The 19,982-nt window shown below is 37.7% G+C and overlaps 1 protein-coding gene across 1 annotated transcript in view; it reads right to left on the bottom strand.

The window, feature by feature from the left end:
- efcc1 (EF-hand and coiled-coil domain containing 1) overlaps window positions 1-17,984 on the bottom strand; it is a 38,655-nt gene extending 20,671 nt beyond the window's left edge. Inside the window, exons 1-2 of the mRNA XM_022682454.2 lie at window positions 17,120-17,984; window positions 15,414-15,832 (exon numbers count right to left, since the gene is read on the bottom strand). Coding sequence (XP_022538175.2) covers window positions 15,414-15,832; window positions 17,120-17,776 — 1,076 coding nt within the window. The 5' untranslated portion in view covers window positions 17,777-17,984. The remainder of the gene's footprint in view (window positions 1-15,413; window positions 15,833-17,119) is intronic.
- Between the last annotated feature and the right edge of the window lie 1,998 nt (window positions 17,985-19,982).

Below are 19,982 nucleotides of genomic sequence, written 5' to 3'. Positions count from 1 at the left end.
AAAAGTAATTAGTTATAGTTACTCGTTACTTCTCCAAAAAAGTAACTGAGTTACTAACGGAGTTACTCCACTATAAAAGTAATTAGTTACCAGTAAAAGTAACTATCGCGTTACTTTTTATTATTCGCCCATCAAAAAAAGGAAATCAATTATGCATTTACTATTATTATTAGAAAAATAACAAAAAATAACAAACGAAAATAAACCCAAAATGTTGACAAAAATATAATCTAACGAATTTCAAAAAAATAAAACGAAATTCTCCACACAACCAAAGAAAATTACTAAAACTTGTAATACTGAAAAAAGCGGAAAAACGCGTCTGGGGATGAAATTTAACAAACCAAGCCACACTCAAAAGAAATATGTATATATAAAACAAAATAATGGACAAAAACAACAATTTAATGCCCGTTAAAATGGTATTAATATAACAGCTTCACCAAAAGAGAATAGAGCTTAGATCCTGCCCAAAAAATCCGACCCAGCCGGAGCCCGTGCACATTCTGCCCAAGCCCGAACCATAAACTGTCATTATGAGCCTGACCCGATCCGCCCCATAAACTGTCTGTTTTCGGGCTGATTGAATGAGCGAAATATAATCAGAATTATGTTAATTAACACTGTAACATAGAAGCATAGAACTATTATTTAATTTAAATGATTTTTAAGAACAGCTACACACAATGCTGCAAGTCAAACGCGGAGGCGTTCACGTGCGCCCAGAGCTACGTGATTACAGTTTTCATTTTTATTATAGTTTAATTTTATTTTGTTTTTATTTTTTCTGTTCATTTTAGGGTGGGCTTGCTAGCGCGAGCGCTTTACACAAGAACTAACGGACCACGAGTGCCGCGCGCTCGGCACAACAACTCCCGCTGTACAACTCCGCTGTACAACAGCGCTTATAAATAAATTAAACACAAAAATGAGGGTATTCTATCAGTAATTTCAGTTCGTTTTAGTTAGTTTTATAAACACAAAATACAGTTCGAGATAGTTATGTTTTTCCTTTTAATTACCGTTTTTATTAGATTCAGTTAACACAAATGTTTTTCACTTTCAATTTTCGCTATTTCGTTCGCTTTAGTGAACAATAATAATTGGTTACTTAGCAACATTGTGATTATCACACCAGAGCTTTATATAAAATAAAAATAGGAGCCCGATTTCGGGTCGGTCCTCAGGTCAGGTGGGATTCGGGCAGAGAATCTAAGCTCTAAAATAGAAAGCAGCAGCACCACAAAAACCGGAGCAGCTAAAAAGAGCTTAACGTCCTTAATTCGGAACTTGGGTTGTCCACGGCAATCACTGAATTGATTAGAGCACGCAAATCGTCACAATTGTGCCTCACTTCACCACGCCAAACCACAGGCACAGCGGCCAGAAGCTCAAGTTCACCGGACAGAGGAGGGGTTAACCAGGGCAAAGCGAAATAAAAAAAAAAGTTCATAGAGCAGCTAAAGTAAGGTGCAGTAACGGGGTGTCGGAAATGGTAACGGCGTTATAGTTACAGTCATAGTAATTAGTTAGATTACTCGTTACTGAAAAAAAGTAACGCCGTTAGTTTTAACGCCGTTACTCCCAACACTGCTCACATTACTGTAATTGAGTAGATTTTATGAGTAATTTGTAATTTTTAAAGTAGTTTTTAAAATAGGTAATTTTACTTTTACTCAAGTTCATTTTGAAACAAAGTAATATACTTCACTACATTAGAAAACTCCCCGTTACTGAGTAAAAATTAAAATGCTGGGAAAAAAAACAAATTGTCTGAATAAAAAAAATATTGAGTTTTGTTCTCCATGGCAGCGCAGCTGAACTTCTCCATGCAGTGTTTATTGCGGTTAGCGGGAGAGACGCTGTGTGAATCAGCTGTGTAGCCTGGGGTCTGTGCGCTGTGCACCCACCAACAGTTTTTTTGTATGTTTTCATGTTTTTCATGATATTTCCTTAAGTTTTTATTAGGGACATCTGCTTTGCATCAAATAAATAAAAGTAACTATGTAACTTTTACTCAAAGTAATTTTTACATTAAGTATTTTTTTACTTTTACGTGAGTCGATTTTTAAATGGGTACTTTTACTTTTACTTAAGTAGAATTTTAGCAAAGTAAAGGTACTTTTACTTATTTACAATTTTTCAGTACTTTTTCCACCTCTGATTGAATGATGGAAAATTAAATAAACATATGATGTAGATGAAGAATTGCCTCCTAAAAATCATTACTCAAATAGAGCTATTCACAAGAAATTCAAGTAATTAACTCTTGATGAGTTCAGCACAGCTGTTAACTGAATTCCAGGTGACTCTATGGTGCTGAGCGTTAACCACAAGTTAGCATTAGCTTGTGCTAAATGGCAAAACACAAACAAACAGTAGGTACAGATCCCTCCCTCAGACGAAGTCTGTTGTCCAGCAGAGATGTGCAAAACTGTTGATCTAAACATCTAAGAGGAGCTTCTTCTACTTTTTGAAGAAAGTAAAATATAAAAAATATATATATTCTGCTTTGTTTAACACATTTTTTGTACTAAATAATAATAATTCCATCTGTATTTCTTCATAGTTTGTATGAGTTTAGTATTAATCTACAATACAGAACAGAACAGTATATTTAAGTACTGTATTTTGTATTTTGGTATCATCACGCTGTGAGGTCTCGCCGGTTTTGTCAACGTTTGAATCTCCACCTGATCCAGATAAAACACTGGAAACGACAATTGGTTTGCACGTTTTTTGGGGTCTGTCATTACGGACTTCAAAAATACAGCTTAGGAAAGGCGTGTTTTATAAAAACCTACCGCAGCGCACCTGAAATTACACTTCTGAGAGCCGCAATTGATTATTTTGATCTTGCTGTGAGACGGAACGGCTCAACCGGCCGCTACGCTATCAAACGCACCGGCGGAAAGAAAACGCTGAAGCCTGAAATAATAGATCAACATGTTTTCAGCAGTTTTAGATAACCTACTTTAAACTAGCCATTATTATTAGTAAGTTATTCTGTTACAGAATATACCTTAAGGGTCTGTTACTGGTCTATAAATGTATTAATGGTGTTTAACCCTTGTGTGGTGTTCGGGTCTGTGGGACCCGTTTTCATTTTTCATCAAATGATACTAAAAAAATATTTTTTCTAACTCAAACTCATTGGCATTGGCTCATTTTTTGTGAAAAACATATATCAAACACATTTTCGATAAACACACACTGTACACCCCCCCCCCTCCCCACACACACACACATTTATATTACATACAGTATGTTTGGCCAGGGGCTAATAAACATTGCTTCATTTGTAAATTTGAAACTAAACAAATTTTCTACTCATATCTTGAGTTTAATTCATTTTCTTTTACATTTTATTAAAAAACTAATAAAAAAAGAGTAGCACTTTTTAAAAGAAATGTAACATAAGAAAGGTAAAGGGCAAATATTAACCATGTGAGCTGTTTATATTGCTTGCAATTTAGGTGAAGCGAGCATGTGTAAAGCATTTTAATGTAAAATTGCTTAATTTTGCTGAATTAAATACAAGTAACAAAGTAAACGAGTAACAAAAATATAAACACCACATAAGGGTTAAAGGACCAGCGTATTTATCTGATGTGCTCCAGCAGTATGAGCCGAGCAGAACTCTCAGATCATCAGGAACTGCTCAGTTAGAGCCGCCTAAAGTAAAAAATAAACATGGAGAAAAAGAGCTTTTAGCGTTTAGCTTTTAGCGTTTAGCTGCTACTCTGCTCTTAAATGGAACCAGTTAACAGAGAGCATTAGAAACTCCCCAACACGAAACATGTTTAAATCCAGACTGAAAACCTACATGTTTGATCCGGCTTTCAGCTCAGCTTAAAACACTGCAGCTCCGCCCACTTTTATTTATTCTGTAACGGCACTTTTATATCATTTTGTATATCGTTTTATTCATGCTTTATTCTTATTTTAGTTTTATTTCCAATTCTTTGTTGTTCTTTTACACGCTTTTAATTTTACTTCTCTTTGTTTTAATCATGTTTGAATCAGTCATGCTTTATTCTTATTTTAGTTTTTATTTCCATTTTTAATGTTATTCTTTTACATGTTTTTTTATTTGACTTCTCTTTGTACTGTCTAATTTGTAAAGCACTGTAAATGACTGTTGTGTATGAAAAAGTGCTATATAAATATAAATAAACTCGCCTTGCCTATTGAACGATGGAAAATAAAATAAAAATATATAGATGAAGAACTACCTCTTTACAACTTTACTTTTACTAACTGATGCTCTCAAACACTTTATTAAGAGACAAGAAATTCAAGTAATTAACTCTTGATGAGTTCAGCACAGCTGTTAACTGAAAGCCTGAATTCCAGGAGACTCTACCTCATAAAACTGACTGAGAAAAGGAAAGTAAAATATAAAAAAAAACATATTCTGGTTTGTTTAACACATCCATGTGTTTTTCTTCACAGTTTGTACGAGTTTTGCACGCAAGCGTCTCACGAGCAGGACAATAATAATCAGGAAAAGATGGAAGGAGCTTTTCTTCTGTAACAAGTTTCAATCTCTCTTCTGAAGGCTGACAGCGAACAAACAGCTGAGTGTTTGCATCTTCCTCCAGATGGTCCCCCCCTCCCTTTATTCCTCCTCCTCCTCCTCCTCTACTCTTTTGTCCTCGCAGGTCTGGCCGTCTGCAGTTTTTAGTAAAGTGAGAAAGCGAGAGAGAGAGAGAGAGAGAGAGAGAGACAGAGAGAAAACGCCTCCGGCCCTTTAACCCTTTAACTTCCTCTAAACCGTGAGTTAAAGCAGATTTTACTCTCTGTTTCTTATTAAAGAAGAACCAACAACATCCAGTACCAGTTAAAATGTTCTGTATAGTAGTTTAGTAATAATAAACTCATCTAAACTATGAAGAGAAACATCTGGATTTTAGTCCATATGAATTTAGTAAACAAAAAATTGTGTTAAACCAGAATATACCATATTTTCACTACTGTTTTATACTGGTTCTGTATCACTATTGCACTACTGTCTTGTGTCTCATGTCTCATGTATGTCTATCTGTGTCTCTGTGTTGGTTGTCATCCAATTTTTCAATTATTTATTTTTTTCATTTCAGCTTCTCCCAAACAAAAGTATAAGAAAAATGAAAAGATGAATCTTCTCTCGATTTTCAGATTTTTCCTTTTTTCCTATATTTTAACACAAATCTGATGGTCTAATCCAACTTGCAAAAAGAAAAACTAAACTAAAATTGGTAAAATGTATGAAACGTATTCCTTGTACACTGCACTGCATTTAAAAAACTCAGATTTTCCAGTTTTGAGTTTATCCTCAAACAGTCAGAAAAATAAATTTATAAATGTTACACTGACCAAGAACTTCTCAACTAAGTAAAGAAAATGAAAAACGAATGAAGGTGTGAAAATCAATTTCAAGCACTTTTAAAGTATTCTCTGTTGCAGTGACAAAAAAACAAAAATGTTATAATGATGAAACTGGCCCTCATCAGGACCGCTCCAGAAAAGGAAGAACCCCACTGAGCTCCCACTGTCGCACAGGATAAATTCATCTGAATTTAGTTGCCAGATCAAGAAACTAGTAAAATACTCCATTAATTTTCTTCCTAAACGAGGAGGTTAAAGGGTTAAGGTACGCTTGGTAAGATCTGCTGTTTTTGGTGGAAATGAAGTCAGCAGATTCACTCGTTTCCCAGAGACTCCTCCGCAGGACCTCCAGTAAAACTCCCCCCGGCTCCTCTGCTCTCCTTCAGCTCTGGAGGAAGAGCCTGATACTCAAATCCAGACTAAAGCAGATCTTACGCAACAATATGAAGCAAAAAATGAGGTTTTAGCTTCGGCTGAAGAGATTCATTAAATTCTGTTCTTTTAAAAAGTGGATCTGTTATTGAACCGAGATCAGAAACTTCATAATAAACAGATCAGTTCAGTTCTATTCATACAATTAATTCAATTTGTTTTAAAACTTATGACTTTTCGAGCTCCGAGTGGTCCAGCGGGCTAAGATGGAGATCGCTGGTTCGAATCCCCATCATGCAGATTGCCATCGGCTGCAGAAATTTGTCCTTGCTCTCTCTCTCTGGGTGGGTACAGTACAGTAGATGGCGCTCTCTCTTTCCCCTCATCACTCCTAGGGTGATGTGGATCAGCACTAGGCTGCGTCTGTGAGCTGATGTATCAGAACCAAGTCGCTTTCCAGCGTTTTCCGCCGAGTGTTAGCGCTGTGGTGCTACTCAGTTCAAAAAGGTTCGAAAAGAGGCGGAGTTTGACTTCACATGTGTCAGAGGGGGTGTGTTGGAGGGGGTGGGGGGTACTAATGAGTGGGTTGGATAACTGGCCTTGTAAAAAAGGGGGGGAGAAAATGGGATTAAAAAATAAACAAAAAAGGAAACTCAGAGACGACACAGAGCTCTCCTCAGACACTGAAAGCAATAAACCAGCCTCAGAAACTTACTGTCACATGTATCGGAGGAGGCGTGTGCTGGTCTTCTTAACCCTCCTGGTGTTGAGGGAGCATCACTAGTGATAGGGGGAGTCCTAATCAGTGGGTTGAGTAATTGGTTAAGCAAAATTGGGGAGAAAACAGGAAAAAAAAAACAGAAAACAACTGCGAGTATTTTACTGTGAAGTATCGTAGAGGATTATCTTGTGATATAATGATTATCACAGAACCACAATACCGTAATATCATTATTATGTAGTTTTCTCATCTTTTTTTGCCAGTATTTCTAAGATCTTTCAGCAAAACCACTGAGATAACTCTGACAACAAGATACAGACCCAATACAGTGATATTGAACAGAAGTGTTGTGTCTCTGCACTCAGGAAATTATATAATTACCTGAATTTAGAGTCAGTTTATGTGGACAGGAATACAAAACTGCTGACCATTTCCATATCAAACATGTGTGCGTGTGTGTGTGTGTGTGGAAGCAGGTGTGCTAATTCATTACACACTTAATCCTATAGAGAGTAACAGCAGCGTGAACGGACGAGGACAAAGCGCAGAAGAGGGACGATCAGGAGACACTCCTCTAGGGGACGATAAACTGATGATTTGAGGGGGAACGGATCACTTACTGACCTTTAGAGCAGAAACAGCATCATCTGCCCCCGCAGACATCTGCCCCAACACCACCCAGCTGCCCCCCCAACATCCCCAAACCCCAGACCTGTCCTAGAGCTGAGCAAAACAATACCAACACCATAATGAGCTTTGGAAAAAAATAAGAGAGCACTTAAAAACGATGAGTTTCTTTGATTTTACCAAATTAAAAACCTCTGGAATATAATCAAGAGGGAGATGGATGATCACAAACCATCAAACCACCAAACTGAACTGCTTGAATTTTTACACCAGGAGTAAAGCAGCATAAAGTTATCCAAAAGCAGTGTGTAAGACTGGTGGAGGAGAACATGATGCCAAGATGCATGAAATTAAAACTGTGATTAAAAACCAGGGTTATTCCACAAAATACTATTAATATTGATTTCTGAACTCTTAAAGCTCTGCATCTTTTTTGTTATTTCAGTCATTTCTCATTTTCTGTAAATAAATGCTCTAAATGAGAATATTTTTATTTGGAATTTGGGAGAAATGTTGTCTGTAGTTTATAGAATAAAACAACAATGTTCATTTTACTCAAACATAAACCTATAAATAGTAAAATCAGAGAAACTGATTCAGAAACTGAAGTGCTCTCTTCATTTTGTACAGAGCTGTATACCCAAGATTTAAAATAAGATCAATATGATTTATGTGTGGCCAGTTCATACTATAATCTGTACGACTTCATTTGGAGAAATTTTGAGAAAGAGAGAGAAAAACAGTCCAATCAGAACCAGTTAAAGTAAACTAACAAACACATAAACTCACTAAAATCTGCATTAAGACATTTCTAGGACCTAAGACATTGAATTCAAGCACCAAAAGTTATGTTAAAACTAACTTCAACCCAACTACTGATCCCCACTGCTTTTAATCAGCCTCTAGATGTGAAATCAGACAGGTCCCAAGTCATTACTGAAGTATTTTAGAAGCACATTATTTTTTCAGTTTGGAGTGTACTGTAAACTTGTATAAATATATTAAAAAATATATACAGAGGAGTGTAAAACAAAACATGGTTATAATGACGTTCCATTGTTATTGTTAAGATAATAAAGTTACTGTTACATGCCCAGTATTCAGTCATATTTATTATACCTTATATAACGGTTGTTTGTTTAGCCACCGTGTTGTAGGCTATAAGAGCAAGTTACCATTTTTTTGCAGACACATTAAATAAATGAGATCAAATCTATTTTTCTGTTTTTTTTTTTGCATAATGGGATTGTCCCCGCAACCCTAGCTCACCATCAGTGTGTAGTCTTTTCCACCATGGCTAACTTTCTCTGGGTATTCAGTTATATATTGTATAATGGTTGTTTGTTTGGTGGCAGTGTTATAAGCTATAAGAGCAAGTTACACTTTACATTCTCTGTACTGTAAAGTGCGACAAAGTGCTGATAACGCAGTAACCAGTAACACTGTGCTGAATTAAATTTCCTTGGGATGTTTTATCCAGTATTCAGAACCAAAAAACACAAGCTAACCTTCCATGAATGAGCAATAGACTAATCCTCTAATCTTCTTCTGATTCATTTTTATCTCCTTTCACTGTTATCTTAACCATTTACTTAGTTAAACAAACACTACTGTGAGCTAAAAAGGAAATCTGGTGAGGTGTTAAATGTTAAACTATTTTAAAAAGTGTTGATTTAACTCTAAAGAGTGTAAAGCTACTGTAAATAAACCCTGTTAAAGAGTTTTAATCTTATTTAATTCAGCGCTGGACTCGTTGCTGTGTAGAGTGAATGTTGGGGTGCTGTTCTGGGCCGGGTTAATGCTCTGAGCTTTATAATAGATGCCTGTGATGCCAAAAGTTCGACCACATTTATAACACAAACTGCGCTCTGTGCTTATTTTAGCCGTTTTAAGCTCAGGGGACGTAACCCTCAGCATGCAGTTATTCCCCATTTCGTACGTAAAGCTCTGAAGAAGAGACCACCACAGCCTGAACTGCTCTGCACCTGAACCCTCCTGTTTTGTTTGGGGTCCTGAAGAAACAGAACCCTCTTTAAAGCCCATTTTAGCCTTATTTTAGAACTAATTTGAGTGCTTTCAAGTTTGATTTTTTAATTGTTGCCATGTTTAAGAAGTCTTTAAACTGAAAATTACACACGTTTTTTGGGGCAAACATAAACAAAATGCATTAAGGCTTGGAATATGACTTTGTGTAATGATAATATTAAATATAAAGACTTTTATGAGAAATAAACACACTGATTATTGTGTAGGAGTACTGATACTGGATTTTAGGCCAATGCTAATATCTAATGCTAATTGCTGACAAAAATAGATATAATTGTACTATAAATAACACAGATTATTGCATTATTATTTACCTTCCTTTTGCTTCTATGGAGCTTTTTCACAGTCGTGAATCAAGTGCACAGCGGTCCACTAAACAGATTTGAGATCCAATAATAAATTGTTTGAAAAGGCTGTGATTATCATCATTATTTTTTATTTTTTATAATTTGTTTTTTATTTTACTATTGATATTTTTCTTCATTTTGTGTGATTGTATAACCATTGGGCATTTTTATATATTATTATTATTATTATTAATATTATTGTCTAGATATCATCAGCCCTACTGTTGCTTTATTACTATTACTATTATTATTCATTTCTTTTTCTTCCATTTCTGGGTGTATTTGATAGAAGGGGGTGGAGTCGGAATTTCTGTTTGTTATGTACAATATTTTCTTTTGAACTGATTATAAAACAAAAATATGACAAAATAAATAAATAAATAACGCAGATTATGTAAAAATGTATTAAATACAGGTGTGGTCTGATTAAACAATTCGCACACTGTCACAATAGATTGTAAATGCTTGAAAGCATCAGTTAAAGTAAAGTAGTGAAGAGGTAGAGTTACAGGTATACAGTGAGTAGTGAATATTTGAGTAATGTTCGAATCCAGATTATGAGAAGAAACAACTACTCAACTAAATAAAGAAAAGATAAAAATTAAGGTCAGTCAATCTAAAAAGAATCATTTCAAGAAAGTATCCTCAAGAGCACTTGCAAAAAAAACCATCAAAAACTTTATGATGGTGAAACTGGCACTCATCAGGACCACCCCAGGAAAGGAGGAGCAAGAGTTTTCTCTGTTCTCTCAGAAACAACAAGTTATCAGCTCCCCAGATAAGAGCAACTAAATGCTTCTTCACAGACTATTTTTGGTTTGTTTAACACTTTTAAATAATTACTTTACAATGTAGGAAAAGAAATTGGACGGGTACTTTAGACTTTAACGTCTTACATGAACACAGAGACTGTAATCCAAACATAAGAAAACAGAAAGGAAATCTCAGTACAGCACGTGAGGGTCACCTCCACAGTATGTTGTTAGTGTTTCTATAGAAAGCTGAAGTGGTATGAAGGGGAACCTTCAATCTGCACGGGTTTAGGACAGGGTGGGGGAGATGGGTAGGGGGCAGGAATGGGGCGAGGGGGGGGGGGTATTAGGGGTAGTTGCTAGGTTTCAGAGAGGGAGGGTTCATCTATTATTCAGGAACTGAGCGAATGGCAGGGGAGCTGTTTGAAGATTGATGGGAGCCTCAGTGTGTTTGGGTCTGAGTGAATGGAGCTCTATGGCGGTGTTTCGGCCCCTTTGTAATCCAGAATGAATTATTTGGCTTTAGAGGACGGAGGGGGGCGGGGCCGGGCTCCCAGCACCACCCCAGAAACTTTACACAGCTTACTGTGGGCTGAAAAAGAGCCGAATAAGAAAGTTTATGATGATGGTCTACATGTTTCAGTTGCTTGTGTAACTTTCTGTGACCTGGAGAAAGTATTGAGGAGCTTCTGGTTACCATCAGATCCATCAGTCTTTAACACTTTAATTACCTAAAACTGAGTTAAGCATGTTTTTCATTCAGTTTTCAGTATTTCTAAATGTTTAGAATAATATAAGTCTTTTGGGTGGATGCTTTAAATGTAGATCCTTCAACCACAGACGCAGCTCCCCCTGTTTAGATGGTATTCAGTGTAAGTTAAACAGAGCTCCTCAACACTCAGACCTTTTTGTACATGTTTCGTAAACAGTAACTTCCCAAGACCCTGATTTTGAATAAAATAAAAAAACTTAAAAAAAATAAAATAAAAATAAGTGTAATAATAAGTAATGTAGCAAAAAGGTCTACCTCAAAACTAAAATCTAAACTAACTAAAGCAAAAACGTTTGTTTTTAATAACAAGAATCATGTCAGAAATAATATTGGCGATATTATTGAGTACTATACAATATGGCATGATCATAAAGTAGCCACATCTGCATTATTTAACGTTAATTAAAGTTATTTAAAGCATATATTGGGTTTAGTCTTTATATACCGTATTTTTCGCACTAAAAGGCTTTTTGACTTTTTGATCAAAAATTCATCAGAGCTCCTTATAATTCGGTGCTCTTTATGTATGAGTTATACAGGAGTTTCAGTAAAGTTTCTCCAGCACTGACACTGGAGCAGTATTAGCATTAGCCGCTAACCATAGCGCTAAGCGTTAGCTCTTTCTTATCATTCAGAGGTGAGTATATCGGACTGTAGTCTGCGTGTTTATCATGTTAAAACAAGCTACACGTGATGAACCGCTAGCTAATATCACCCTGGCTAACTGAAACACTCAGGGTTCCTCAGTGTAGCACCGTCAGGCTACATTTACTAGCACTAGCGCTTAGCTGCTAATCCTAATGCTAATTCTGCTGCACCCAGCCTTTCCAGTGGAAATCTGCAAATCTAAACTCACTGTAAATAAACAAAAGCGCTTTACTCACCCAAATAAACATTTTTTTATGTTTTTATAAGGGGAAATATGTGTAGATTAACATCCAGCTCTCGAATGATTAGAAAAAAGTTTTTTAAGAATTACAGTTTTGTTTACTTAGCTTAGCTTTACTTATCTTAGTTACCCTAAAATCTAAAGTCTAGTAGAAATTCTTCACAGGACAGTAGAGACTCCAACAAAAGCAGAATAATACCATTGATTTCAAACTAAATGAGGAATAAGCAGATAACCAAATACTTCTGTTCATATATTGTATTACTACATAACAAGATATTTCATAACACTGTTTAATTTAGTTTATTTCAAGCAACACATTTCCTAATTCAGTGTTTATCGATACATTAGATAAACCCCCACAAACTCAGTAGATTTTTATTTTATTTTTTAGAACTAGTTTTCTCTACACTTTCTATAATTTGTCTCATACCGACTCTGAAACACTTTTCATAACAGTTTTCCAAACCAGAATCTGGATAAACGCTGTGTTTTATAACACTCTAACAGTGAAACTTTAGCTGATGGATAAAACAGACCCTCTTCTGAATCTGCGTCATTCACACTAAATAACTAACCATGACAAACCCTTACATAATACAAAATATACCGTTAAAAAGCTATTAGATAAAAAAAACATACTCCTGTATCATCAGTTTTAGTATATATTAGATATTAACAATATTAATACAACCTAAACAACTAAACAACCTAAACTTAACTTATTATTAACTAATACAGCTCTGGAAAAAAAAATCACTTCAGTTTCTGAATCAGTTTCTCTGATTTTACTATTTATAGGTTTATGTTTGAGTAAAATGAACATTGTTATTTTATTCTATAAACTACAGACAACATTTCTCCCAAATTACAAATAAAAATATTCTCATTTAGAGCATTTATTTACAGAAAATGAGAAATGACTGAAATAACAAAAAAGATGCAGAGCTTTCAGACCTCAAATAATGCAAAGAAAACAAGTTCATATTCATAAAGTTTTAAGAGTTCAGAAATAATCAATATTTGGTGGAATAATCCTGGTTGGTTTTTAATCACAGTTTTAATTTCATGCATCTTGGCATCATGTTCTCCTCCACCAGTCTTACACACTGCTTTTGGATAACTTTATGCTGCTTTACTCCTGGTGCAAAAATTCAAGCAGTTCAGTTTGGTGGTTTGATGGTTTGTGATCATCCATCTTCCTCTTGATTATATTCCAGAGGTTTTTAATTTGGTAAAATCAAAGAAAGTTATTTTTTTCCAGAGCTTTAGTAACTAAAACTGGCGTTAATGTTATCAGGGAGTCTTGGATGTAAAATTAAGTGAACTCTGCTGAAACTGAAGGAGATTTAAGCAGTTCTGCAGACTGTAAACATGTATTAAATGCCGGTGGAGTTGGAAAGCTCAATGACAGGCTGGGTATAAAACCCGAATTCCTCGGAAACGAGCGGCGTCCAGCTGAACCCGGCACAGCTTCAGTAAACCCGAGCGGCAGCCGGCACACGGCCTGCCACACACGATGCCTGCTAAATGAACCCAAACAAAACACGGCCGGTGCTCCAGAGAGGGAACCACATCAAGGAGGTTTAAATAGCACGTACGCTGCCACACTTGTTCAGGACTCGAGCCAGGGGATTCTAACGGAGCCGATGTGCTTTTCTGAATCAGACAAAACACAGTTATGTAATGAAAACACACACTGATCTACTGCTTACGGCAGAACACTATGGATAAAATATTAGCTTTAAACAGCTACTTACACTCACAGATAGAGCTGCTACTATTGATTATTTTGTTAGTCGACTAATCTGATGATTATTTTTCCGACTCGTCGATTAGTCAACGATTATTTCTGTCATGTCCTTAATTTCTAAAAACAATAGAAACAACTGAACATGAGATTTAAAAGGCATTTAAATGTCTAGATTTTGTCTAAACGTGGAAATTACTAAATTTAGTGAGTAAATGTGTAATCTGTTGTGTATGGACACTTTTGGAAAAACACACACTTGAATTGAATTTAAACTGTTTAAGTGAGCTATTTACCCTTTTATCTCCCATTGTGCTTCTGTCTCCAGCACTTTGTGTGATGCGGTTCTGTTACAAATGCGGTGCTGTTACAAAATTAGTTGTCGATGAAATTTATAGTCGACAAATTTAAATAATCGACATTGTCGATTATATCGACTAATCGTTGCAGCCCTACTCACAGACTCTCCTCATAGTAGAATTGCAAGATATTGCAAAGAAAAAAATTACAATACAAATGTTCTTTTTTCGACTATATATATCGCTATATTAAACAATGAAGGGTCCATGATGTCACCAGCCCCGCCCCCTTGCTGTGCTCTGTCTCGCGACCAGACCATTCAAGAACTAAGTCAGTGCCGAGCTCTCAAAACCAAACCCCGAGAAAAACAGCAAAACAACAGTAATCGGCCCTTTAATCAGGCAAAGTGTGAATTCAGCTGTAACTGGAAATATCTGCACTGATAAACTGTGCTGGACTGAGGAGCACAGCTTTCCACACGTGCTCACGTTTACAAGCACGTGCCCAACCATGTGAATGCTCCCCCTCCCCTCCTCGCGCTTCTCAGGCAGCAGCAGCCTGTCACTCACACAGACACAGAGACAGCACTGTGTATCTACTCAAAACATAAAACGTTGCAACATGATGTGTTTGATTTAATTGCTTAAACGATATATCGTGCAGCCCTACCTCACGGTCTGCAGAAAACGCTGCTAAAATACATAACCACACAAAAGCACCAAGGATTTTTGGTAAACAACAGCATGTGATACACTCAGCGGTGTAACCAATCAATTGCATAAGTCAAAAGTGAAAGTAAAAGTGTTAAACAAACCAAAATAATGTTAACTTGCGGTTTCTGAGGCTGGTAACCCAGTCGAACTCTCGCTCGTCCTTTGTGGGGCCGGTCCTGATGAGTACCAGTTCCATCATCATAACGTTTTTGATGGTCTGTTTTGCGGTGACTACTTTAGGATGCTTTCAAAGTTCTTGTAATTCTTCTTTTCGGATAAACTGACCTCTACCTCTACACTACTTTACTTTAACTGACGCTCTCAAACACATTAAGAGACAAGAAATTCAAGTAATTAACTCTTGATGAGTTCAGCACAGCTGTTAACTGAAAGCCTGAATTCCAAAGTACTCTACTTTAATAAAACTGACTGAGAAAATGCAGCAGAGAATGTAAAATATAAAACGTATTTCAGTTTAACACTTTTTTTTGTGTACTAAATAATTCCGTTTGATAAAATAATGTAAAAACACTGAATTTAAGGTGTTGTATTGTATTTTTCAATGACTTTTAGCATATCAGTGCATTCTGTGAATTTCTAATGAAAAACATGTATCTTCAATACAGCAACTTTACAGGCGAGAGATAAAACCTACTTATCTTTTAATGAAAGATCAATGTAAAAAAAAGTTAATTTCAGGTAAGTTTGTAGAATTTCTATTGGTCACTCACAGTCCATGAGGGTGTGGCCTTACCTGAAATACAGAAGCTCCATCTCCAGCTGCTCTATGTGTCTCTGTAGGACAGGTATCTGATTGGCTTTAGACTCCAGCTCCTTCACCTTCCCCAAACCAACCAGCAGAGCCTGCCTGGCCTCCTCCACCTTCTTCCTCATCTCCATGTGCTCCATCTTTAGAGTCCGATTACACTCCTCCAGCCCCAGCGCCGCCTCCCGCGACGCCCTGAGCTCCTGCTCCAGCTTCTTCTGCTCCTGATGCTTCAGCAGCAGAACCTCCTCCACCTGCTCCACCTGGGCCAGCTCCACCTCACGCAGGAAACCCTGGAGGCTCTTCAGGTTTCCGTGGAAAGTGGATTTCTGGGCTGAGCGCTTGTGACGGGCGATAAAGCAGCCGCTGTCTGGCCTGTGTTTAGCGTGACTTTTCCACAGTCCGACCTGAAGCAGGCAGAAATACAGAGAATTTAAGTGTTAGTCCTCAGAAAGCTCAGGTTTTAACCTTAATGAAGCAAAAGTGATAATAACCAAAGCACAGTACTGAGCATTTCCGAACGTACTGGATGTACTGTAAATTATGGGACTAAATTAGGGTTATACAGGGGTTACGATTCAATATATCACAATGCATTGTGAAGCTCTGTGAAAGATACATTTTGATAGCTGTATCTAAATATAATTTTGTAAAATCAGTGGGTTTAGCACACGTTAAGCATAGTAAAAACATGTATTCCCTCTGCTTCTCACTGCTATCAGAGGCACACTGCTCAATCAGCCCAATCAGCTTTCCCTTTTTTCTACACCTTTTTGCCCTGCCCCTAAACCCATACATCACTCAGTGCCCCACAACCTACTCCTGTAGTAAAAACATGTATACCATCTGCGTCTCACTGCTATCAGAGATACACTGCCCCACCCCTAAACCCATACATCACCCAGTGCCCCCCAAAACTACTCCTGTAGTAAAAATACGTACTTGTTTGCGTTTCACCACTGTCAGAGGCACACTGCTCAGCCCAATCAGCTCTCTCTCTCTCTTCTGCCCCACCCCTAAACCCATACATCACCCGATTCTTCTCCCACACTACTTTTACTATTTTTTACTGATCCCACTAACATCTTAAATATGGTGCATCATCCTTCACCAAGCTGACCCACCACCCACCACCTCCACCCCTCACCTGCAGGGCCAGTGCCCGGGCATTGCTGCTCTGCTCTGCCCCACCCCTAAACCCATACATCACCTAAACCCATACATCACCCAGTGCCCCTCCTACACTACTTTACTGTACTGATCACACTAAAACTACCTTAAACATGGCGTATTTTCCTTTCCCAAGCTGACTGACTCCCGACCACCCACCACCTCCACCCCTCACCTGCAGGGTGCTCTGCTCTGCCCCACCCCTAAACCCATACATCACCAAAACCCATACATCACCCAGTGCCCCTCCTACACTACTTTTACTGTACTGATCACACTAAAACTACCTTAAACATGGTGTATCATCCTTCACCAACCTGACCGCCCCCCGACCACCCACCACCTCCACCCCTTACCTGCAGGGTGCTCTGCTCTGTCCCACCCCTAAACCCATACATCACTCAGTGCCCCTCCTACACTACTTTTACTGTACTGATCACACTAAAACTACCTTAAACATGGCTATTATATTATCCTTCCCCAAGCTGACTGACCCCCGACCACCCACCACCTCCACCCCTCACCTGCAGGGCCAGTGCCCGGGCATCACTGCTCTGCAGCGCCGCCCTCATGTCCTCCACCAGCTCTCTCAGACTGGCGTTCTCCTCCTCCAGCTTCGCCATCCGGTCCTCCGCCTCCTCCAGAGCCACGATCTCCTCGTAGCACTCCCGCGTGCAGGATCCGGGCTTACAGCCGGGCTTCGCTCCGGAGCCCGCGGGGCTCAGCAGCTTCCCCCGCCGCCTGAGGGGGCTCCTGAGGCGGATCTGAGTCTCGATGTGCTCGCTGTCTCCTCCCACCAGCAGCCGGCCGTCCTCGTACCCGCGGCCGGCCCTGGTGCTGAAGTAGCCGCAGAGTTTAGCGTGGAACTGGCGGAAGGTGAACTCCCCGGGGAGGGAGTCCAGGATCCCGGAGCTCTCCTCCACCTCCTCCTCCCGCGCCTCCTCCCCGAGCCCCAGCACCGCGCACAGCACCCTGAAGTCCTCCGCGGGGACCCGGCCCTCCCCCCGGCAGTCCAGGTGGTGGAAGATCTCCTGCAGGTACTGGTCCAGACCCGTGGCCAGCACGATGATCTCGTTCTCCACCCCGCGGTCCAGCCCGTAGTGGTAGGCCAGCGTGCTCACGATCCATTGTGTGCGGCGCGCGGGGCGCCCGTACGGATCGCACGCGTCCGGGGTCTCCATGCTGCTGCGCGCGCGCCCGGTTACCCCCAACCCTTCATAGGAACACGCGATTATTATACCTGATAATTCCTTTAGAAGATGCAACAAGAACACACACTTTCACACACTCCTAAACACACTCCTAAACACACACACACTCCTGCTGCAGCTGAGATCATGCATCCAGCTCCAGCTCCAGCCCCTGCTCTAATCCTCCTGCTGCTAGTGGTGCTGGTATAAAGTGAGTGTGTGTGTGCATGTGTGAGTGTGTGCACGTTTTGGTACCTTTGTGAGGACCCGTTATAAAGTTTGAAGATCTAGAAACAGTTAAAAACTAGAAATAGTTAAAAGTTTTTTTTCACTATGAAACTTCTTCAGCTTGCCTTTATTAATTAATTATTGTTATCAACATATTAAATGAAAAGTTTTAATCTCACATATTTACTCAACTCAAAAAATAAAACTAAAATGTGCAATGTTATGTTTTAATGTTTTGTAAAACTATTAAAAATATGTTTTATATGTTGGTCTTATATAAAGTAATAAAGTAGTGAAACATTAACAAAAAAGTTTAAACATGTATTATTTGAATGAAAAACGAGTGAATTATCCTATTTGAATCATTACCTGTTAGAGGTAAGAAACACCATTGCACCAAATATTGATAGAATAATTAGTAATGGAGTTAATAATAAAATATATGCACACTGCTTGTTATGATTTATTTTGTTTTCTTGTGGATAATTAAATATGCACCGAGTCAAACTGACCCAGAAACACCATTACTGTTCCTGATAAATAAACTAAACAGGAGGGTTCAGTTATTGTTTAAGAGTTGAGACTAGAGTAGATTTCTTAATGAACACTAGTTAATGTAAGGCTGGGTGATATTGTGTTCATGTTATTTTGCTTTAAAATCTAAGTGTTGTTCCCTTTACTGTTGAAACTGAGACGTAGTCCATGTTTGCAATATGCTATATTTTTTTACAATACTAAAATTACTTTTTTTTGTTTTTAGTTTATTTGTTCATTTGGCAATTTTGTACACTGGATTTTGTACAATTTGCTGTTATTGAATGTAAACAAATATGGATATGTGTATATATAAATATATATATTTATTACTACTACTATTTGTTCATTTGGGGGAAAAAAAATGCAAACCACTATTATAGGGTATATCACACCTTCCTGGAACCTATTTCTTTTTAACGGTAATGTTACAGGGTAACTAACACCTTTAAAACCTTTTATTTATTTATTTATTTATTTATTTATTTATTTATTTTTTCAAAAAATAGTATTTTAATCAGAAAATCAAAATCTCAAGTCAAATGATTTAATTTTGGTCACTGAAGTTAAGCTGTAGGTGTAGAGGTAGCTTAAGTTACCTGCATTTATAATTATTACTACGTGAATAGACAGTCCTCACAAGGACAGTAAAACCAACACGGCTGTGTGTGTGTGAGTAAAAGGGGGCGGTACTGAAACTCTAACTGCTGAAAAAGAGAAAAAACTTTCAAAAAGCAGAGAGACAGTTACAAACTACACACACACACACACACACACACACACACACACACACACTTCTATAGGAAGCTGTTTTATCCTGTTTTATCATTTTATCTACAGTATTTTGTATTACAGAAAATAGTACTAACTTATCTCTTTAGTAGCATCCTTTCTAAAAACAATCAAATCAAATAAAAAAAGGTCAGGGTAACATTTATTTGTATTATTTTAGACTACATTTTAATTTGATGTTTTCCCAATTTTTTGTTTTTTATTTCTGCCTTTCGCTAAAAGAATTGAAAAAAATAATCTTTTATTTTTTTTGTATTTTAGATTTGTCCATTTTTGCATCTTGTAACAAAAATGTGATGGTTTAATGCAACTTGGTCAGTGTAAATATTAGTAATGAACTAAATGCAAAAATAGAAAATTGGATTTAAAAACTCATTATTTTTTTTTTTATGTAATAGATTTTCATCTACTTTTTCAATTCATTATTTTCAGTAAATTGTTTCATTATTTTCAGATTTTTCCATTTTTGCATTTTGCAAGTTGGATTATACCATCAGATTTATGTTACAAGACACAAAAATTGACAGATCTAAAAATAGAGAGAGAGGACTCACCTTTTAATTTTTCTTAAAGCAAGGCACCGGTAGAGGAACTCCATGAGCGTCTGGTTTCATCCCAACAGTGATCCTCAGGAGAAGCTACT

Source organism: Astyanax mexicanus, chromosome 24 (genome assembly GCF_023375975.1).
Source record: "Astyanax mexicanus isolate ESR-SI-001 chromosome 24, AstMex3_surface, whole genome shotgun sequence".
NCBI lineage: Eukaryota > Metazoa > Chordata > Actinopteri > Characiformes > Acestrorhamphidae > Astyanax > Astyanax mexicanus.
The sequence above is the reverse complement of the archived record's forward strand: the minus strand, read 5'-3'. Positions and strand labels throughout refer to the sequence as shown.